General features: G+C 29.7%; 1 protein-coding gene across 1 annotated transcript; it reads right to left on the bottom strand.

The window, feature by feature from the left end:
- Positions 1–5,361: 5,361 nt before the first annotated feature.
- LOC105162965 (1-aminocyclopropane-1-carboxylate oxidase 5-like) lies at positions 5,362–6,921 on the bottom strand. Its single transcript, XM_088880229.1, has 3 exons — positions 6,727–6,921; positions 6,418–6,650; positions 5,362–6,158 (listed from the first exon to the last, which is right to left on the bottom strand). The coding sequence occupies exons 1-3, from the start codon at positions 6,826–6,828 to the stop codon at positions 5,552–5,554; spliced, it is 942 nt and encodes a 313-aa protein (XP_088736355.1). The 5' UTR covers positions 6,829–6,921; the 3' UTR covers positions 5,362–5,551.
- Between the last annotated feature and the right edge of the window lie 837 nt (positions 6,922–7,758).

Here is a 7,758-nt window from a genome sequence, read left to right as displayed (position 1 = left end):
TTGAGTACACCTATGGTATCGCTTGATGTTAATAAAGATCCATTTCGTCCTCCAGCACATAACGATGAGATTTTAGGTCCAGAAGTACCATATCTCAGTGCAATTGGTGCATTGATGTATCTTGCTAATAATACCCGACCAGATATAGCATTTTCTGTTAATCTACTAGCAAGATATAGTTCAACACCAACAAAGAGACACTGGAATGGTGTTAAACACGTTCTACGTTATTTACGTGGAACAAGTGACATGGGACTATATTTTGAAAGGCATGATGATGCCAAAACAACCAAATTAGTTGGTTATTCAGATGCAGGGTATTTATCTGATCCACATAAAGTTATATCTCAATCTGGATATGTATTCATGTATGGTGGAACTGCTATTTCATGGCGTTCAACCAAACAGACTTTGGTAGCCACCTCATCAAATCATGCAGAATTAATTGCATTATACGAGGCTGGGCGTGAATGTGTATGGCTTAGATCACTAATACATTATGTGCATGAATCATGTGGACTGGAATCAATCGAAAAGAGTCCCACAGTAATATATGAAGACAATGCAGCATGCATCGCCCAAATCAAGGATGGTTATATTAAAGGCGACAGAACCAAGCACATATTACTAAAATTTTTCTCCACTCACGAGCTTCAAGTGGAAGGCAAAGTTGATGTTAAACAAATTTCATCAAGTCAGAACTTAGCAGATTTGTTTACGAAGGCGTTACCAACAAAGGTGTTCAAACAACTCGTACGTAATATTGGCATGCGACACCTGAAAGATATCTGCTTCAATTGAGGGGGAGATTATACAACTGTACTCTTTTCCTTAGCCTTGGTTTTTATCCCATTGGGTTTTTCCAGGCAAGGTTTTTAACGAGGCAGGATGTATATAATAAAGAGGTATGCATTCAAGGGGGAGTATTATATATAATATGTATATATGAATGCATACACCTCTTCATATTCATTTTTAATAATCCATTATGTTATACCCTTTTGTATCCCCCATTATGATTTGTAATTATAATGATTTATGGTGTATTTTGTAACCACATTTTTGTGGTCTATAAATACCACCATGTATTTCATTTGTATATAGTCTTTGGAGAGAATAATAAAGTGATTTTGGAGAGAAATACATATACATTTTACTCTATATTCTATTAGGAGTGATAGGCCAATAAACTTAGAATTTCTCTAAGTTTATAACAAAGGTGAAATTAATAACGCCAAACATATATAAAATAGAAATGGATTTTTAAATTAAACTATAATACCTTCTTCTTCTTCTTCTTTTCTTATTTCTTTTGTAGAACTGATAATTATACGTTATATCTTAATATTTTAATAAACTGAACAAATAAGTAATACATCGATTCGATCAATACATTAAATTATAATAAATCTAAATAAAATAAAAAAAAAACCCACTCATTAAGCATGCATACTATCTTGTATGATTTAGACCAAAAATATACTTTTACCACGTAAAGGAACATTCGTTCTCGACACGAGTATACTATATTCGGTAACATCAATAACATCATTAGTGTCATTTTATTGTAATTATTCAACATGTAAATATAAGTTCTTATCACTTTCACAAAATAGAGAAATATATAACCCTCATTTTCCGTTGCTGCTTTCGTAGATTTAGTACAAATAGTGATTAATCATAATCTTGCTTACTGCTATTTTAACTGGAAGCAAATGAATTATTTACAAAAAACAATTATAATTTTAGTACTGTAATTTAAAGGGGGTGGTATTTTCGTCCTATATGAATTTACTTTCGTAATTTAGTCCTTTAACTTTAATTTTTTTTCAGTTTTAGTCCATTCTCGGCCAATTCGATCGGAAAAAATTGCATGTGACTTGCACACGACTCAATTATTGTAACTTTAATCATGTGAATCAATTCATGCAGGATCAAAGAAATACCAACACCCGGAAAGTTATAGAACTAAAATTATAATTAAATTATGGTACAAAACTCATTTTATCAAATACATCATTATTTCTGTACTTATCGAAGACAAATTGTTAATCCATAAATAATTTATGGTAATAAACTTTAATAAATAACCATATATGTAATAATAAATAAATAGCCAACTTTTTATCAATAGAACGACAACATTGCAATAACTAGAACTTGTTTTTAAATAAAATAGTAATTAAAATCTGGTTCTGATGCATGCATCTTGCCTTAAAAAATGTCTCATTCAGATTAAAATCTGGGGGGCTCTGTAGATATTGGATTTGAAATTTGGGCTCCATCCAATGCATTGCATCAAAATAACTAATTTTAGGACTTTGAATGATTAATTACAAAGATAAAGGACAAAAGTGATTTGGTTGGAGAAGGGATGTGCCTCTCTTGGAATGATTAATTACAAAGATAAAGGACAAAAGAGGTGACAATTTTGGTCCTCAAAATGTCAATATTTTGGTGAACATGGTCATTCACGTTAAATGCTAATTAGAATCCGATAAGTTTTCATGCAATTACTTTTAGTCCTTAACTTGGTGCACTTTCAATTTAATCCGATAACTTTCAAAATGGCTTAAATCAAGACCACAAACGGATTTTCGGACATTTTTACGCTTGAGCAGATTTTAAAGAGCTATCTTAGTCCACACAAAAAATCTGATTTTCACACATGCTCGCCTAGAATGGTATCAAAGGTTTGTTGAAGAAATACATGAATATATTACATTTTGATATTATCCACTAATGGAGGAGACTCTTTCAGAGCAAATAAAATCGAACAAAAGTTCGAGTTACAATGAAAATAGGGAATATTTTCAGATTCTAGAAATACAGAGAAGGGAATTTCTCATGAAATTCTTGACAAATATTACGACGGTCCCAAGAGGATTGATCCAAAACTTCTCATGCCAAATGAAGAACAAGAATGACTGAGAAATTTTGAAATTCGACAAGTACTATCAGGAAATGCAGTGAATGGCTAATCACAATGAAAATAAGAAAGGGAGTGAATGAGAATAAAATAATTTGTACAAATAGGAAGAACCTAAGCAAATTATCGAGCTTGAGGCACAAAATAGTAATGCAAAAAATACTGAACAAACAATTCAAGAGATTGGGAGCCGTAGTAAGCCTTCTCTCACAACTACATCATATCAACCAGGAGACATAATGAAGGTATTGTTTTAGTTTATTTCTTAAATTCATGCTTATTTTTCTATTGTTCTGTTTATTTTTTTTATTAAACAATTTTCTTGTTAATAGGTGAGACGATTAAGCAAATTTATTCGACTCGCAACCAATAATATATAAAGTTATTGACGGCCCTTCAGTGGCTTGTTCAATTTTTCTATTTATTTTTTCGAACAATGTGAGTGGTGATTGAATATAAGACTGTTAGTGTTGTTGAATTATTACCAGGCGATTATCTCTACATTAATCCACATTTTAGCATCAATTTGTATTTCCATAATGATTTGAATAGGGAGAAAATGTTTGAATTGGGATTTTCACAATGATTTGAATTAGTATTTTTTTAATAGATATTAGATTAAATGTATTTTTTTTACATTATTGTCCTCAATTACAAAATTAAAATCAAAATAGAATTTTTTGTGTGTTGAATAAAATGACAACCAAACATGGCCTTATATGAACAAGCTCCCCCGTTAATTTTTCATCCAAAATTAGATAGATCATTTGTCATAATGATCAACCTAATGGAGGATACTCAGACAGATGAAAGTTAAAAACTTTAGATACCAAGTCTGATGACTTGGAAACTTGGAATATTGAAATTAAAAAAAGGGTTATAATTTGGATATAAAAAGTAAAATTATCCCTTTTGGGATCTAAACGAACAAATCATGGAACCAAAAACGCAATACCCCTTTTTGTGGGACCAAAAAAATAATTTAGCATACAAGAACTATTATAATTATGCAAAATTGACTGAAAAAATCAAAATATATAAGAGAATACTTGGACAATGGTCGAAAAGGTAGAAATTTTTGGAATAAACAGTGGCCCCTCGCAAAAAAAGTGGTGAGGGGTTATGTTCTTCTGAAAAGATGATTGTGCGTGTACGTAGATTGGCCTATATCTCTTTTCAGAGCGAAAAGTACGTTATGACTATTTTAATTCATTATAGATAATTTTATTTAAAATAAATATTATTCAAAAAATTTTATTCTATAATTATTATAGAATTTGTATAAACTCTATAACTTAATAATAAGAAAAAGTACGAGAGAAAAAAAAAAAGGAAAAAATAAGAATAAGAAAAAAGTAAAAAAAACTCTATAACTTAACAATCCTTATATTTTTCCATAATTATTTAAATATTTACATAATTTTTGTTTGTATTATTATATGTATTTAACTTTTTTCTAAAAAAAATTATCAATACAATTTTAAACATTACACCGAAAATCTATATACATACACGAGCAGTGAAATATGCAAATCTTTAATATATATAATCTATAATACTCTATACTATTTTTGGTAATGATAAAATATATTTTAATTATTTGTACATGTAATTGAATAAAAATTTAAAACGAAGTTATATAACATACTTTTTTTATTAAATTATATGAATTATATATTAACTGTATTCTTTAACATAAATAATTAACTTTGTAGATGATATTTTCATATATTGGGCTTGTAAATATTTTTTGTATTACATAATTTATAACAATTTATAAATTTTGAACATTATTTTTTAAATAAAATCTTAGTAAAATTCCAAATAATAAAAGTAGTTTTAATAAAGCATATTTATGGGAGTTAAGTGAGAAGCGCATTTTTTTCTTCGTGAATGCTTTAAAAGGGTAAATGCGAGTATATATGGTTTGTGACATCGTGAATAATATATTTAACCCATTATTTTATTACTAATATAACAAAAAAGGTCCTTTTCAGTCATAAATAGCGATTTGTGACACGGCGAAAATAATATTTTTGTAGTGTCAATAGCACCTTAAATTAGTTTTCTTTTCTTTATTTTTTTTTTTTTGTAAAATATGATGTGTTGGTTTATATATTTTAATTTTATTTATGATATTTAAACCATGAAAGATTATTAATTTTATACACATAAAGACGGAAAGCCAAGATGACAAGCACATTAATATATATTGGGATAATTATAATTACTTTCATCTCTACACATAGCGACTGATTTAGTTTCCGTTGCTAAAATATCACATCAATCATTAATGATAGAATTTTTAAATTGTCGAAAATGTTGGAATGTATAGAAGTAAATCATTCTAAAATTTAATAGAATTAGATTGAGATATAAATATATATAGCAACTTAAATTTTACAAAATAAAAAATGGGAGCATCTGAAATATTTGAGACGGAAGACAAGATGAGCTTTTTATTTATTTTTGTATGCTTCATACAGACAAGGGTGAATTAACATACACCCAATAAAGCATTTTGCTCAAAGGACAAGCCCAAAACCATAGTTAAAAACGTAAACACACACAAGACACATACAAACTCTGTCATTTCTCAATAGGCATTGGGGTCATCAACTTTTATATTGCTGCAACGGCTTGGAATCTGGGTTCTTTAGGTTGGAATTTTTGTTCAAGATAAACGGACATATAGTCTCCAAACACAAACTTAGGATATTTAGCAACATCTTTCACCATGTTCTCAACCTTAGCATCAAGCAATTGTGGAGCAGGCTGAATGGTGGCCTTGAGGGATGGATTGTAGAATGAAGCAATTGATCTCCTTTGCCCATCTGTTTGGGGCACAACCCTGTGTAAAATACTCTTGTACCTCCCATTACTCAAAACTTCAATTTGATCACCTGTGTTAATGACTATAGCATTTTTTAAAGGTTGTACATCAGTCCAAACCCCATCTTTCAACATTTGAAGTCCTTTCACCTCATCATCCTGGAAGAGCAAGACAACTCCCCCAGCATCCGTGTGGGCTCGCAGAGCATTTACCTTCTCCGGGTGCGGGCATGGTGGATAGTGGCTTACCTTGGTGCCAAAAAATGCTGTATTGTCGATTCCACCATCAAAAGCATTCTTGATGTAGCCTTTTGGCAAGCCTAAGTTCTCATCCATTATATTCATGACTTTGTGCCCTAGTTTCTTCAGTTCAGCTCTATATTCCTTCATGGTTTCCCTAGATTCAAAATTATGATTAGAGAAACACGTAGCTGTCACTTAGATTTAATTTTTGCATATGAACCAAAACTAAACTATTAAAATGTTACTCTTCTTTTCTATTTTTATAACGCTTCGTTAGTTATAGATATGTCCTAATTTTTCTTTTAAGAAATTTTTATCTTTATGGCGTTTAAAATGTATAGAAGCATTCATTTGAAAAAACAACTTTGATTAAATTGAAGCATAAGAAAAATATTAAGAAAAAATGTGTTTACTTGAAACCAATAGTTTTTGATGGCCACTCCTCATCATTTTCATCTGAGAGTAGGAAAACATCCTCCCAATCCACATTCTCTATTTTCGCATCACTATTCTTTTCTAGCAGCTCATTCAGCAACTGCACCGGTTTTGAGTTTCTGAAATCTGCCTCCCTTTCCAATTTATAGCATTCAGTGGCCACCCTCTTCACCCTATCCAAGAGCTCCTCAGAGATGCCATGGTTGATTAACTGTCGCAATAATGAAATCAATTAGACAATCCAACATACAGTAAAATAACAAGTCATGTTGTAGTCATGTAAGTACCTGAAAGAATCCCCACTCTTGACAGTAATGATCAATCAGAGCTAGAGTATCGGCTCTCTCCTTTCCATTAACCTTTGAGAAATCAACAACTGGAATCCCCATTGATGATAAGTTGAAGAAACTACTTACCAACTTAAGTACAAAAATTAAGAACTTTTTCTTGTTGCTAGTGTGTTGATATGATGCTAAATAGCTCACCTTTAGGCCTATTTATAAAGCAACGTAGCATTACTTATATATATTTATATTTGTTGCTTTCTGAATATTGTAGAAGTTTAAACCTTAATAGGGTGGACAGTGACAGAAATCCTTAACTAAGGTAATGAATCTTAACATCATTAGACCATTTGCTTTATTTTGAAATAATTATCAAAAGTTGAATGGAGAGTAAAAATATGAAGTTCATGCAATTTTTGTTTTGGTCAAATTCAACATTTTTTGTTCAAACCCTAATACAAAGAATACAGTTATAAACAAAGCATTCTAACAAAAAGTGTATTTATAATTTCAAAAGCTTTTGAAAAAAAAAATATAATTTTATATTTTCAGACGGAGTTTAAATTCAATTAACCCTAAAAAATTCTATAGTAATAAAAGAACTTTAAGACGGAACACTTTCTAAACTATGAAACCATTTATGTTGTTTATATATTTTTTTTTCCAGGACTTTTTCTTGGTATATATTTTACTATTATTTGAGGGTGCACTTGGATTAATGCATTTAAATTATTTTAATAGATTTGTATTGATAAATTTAAATTTAAAATATTCAAATCATTCAATTTTAATTTCAATCGAAATATGTGTTCTGAATATTAGTAGATTTTATAATTTTAATGTAGATGTATTTCAAATCCTTTGCTGATATAATTTCTATTCATTTGCATATGTAATATATCATATGCATAAAGTTTTTTAGTTTACGATTGCTTTAAATTATCCTATTTTATGTTAGAGAAGGTGAAATAATGACAAACATAAAACAAAAATGGGTTTTTAATTGAACCATGTATGCACTTTCTTCTTCTTATT

This window comes from Sesamum indicum, linkage group LG5, assembly GCF_026168435.1.
Source record: "Sesamum indicum cultivar Baizhima isolate 11 linkage group LG5, ASM2616843v1, whole genome shotgun sequence".
NCBI lineage: Eukaryota > Viridiplantae > Streptophyta > Magnoliopsida > Lamiales > Pedaliaceae > Sesamum > Sesamum indicum.
Note: the sequence above shows the minus strand (reverse complement) of the source record. Positions and strands in the feature narration are given on the sequence as shown.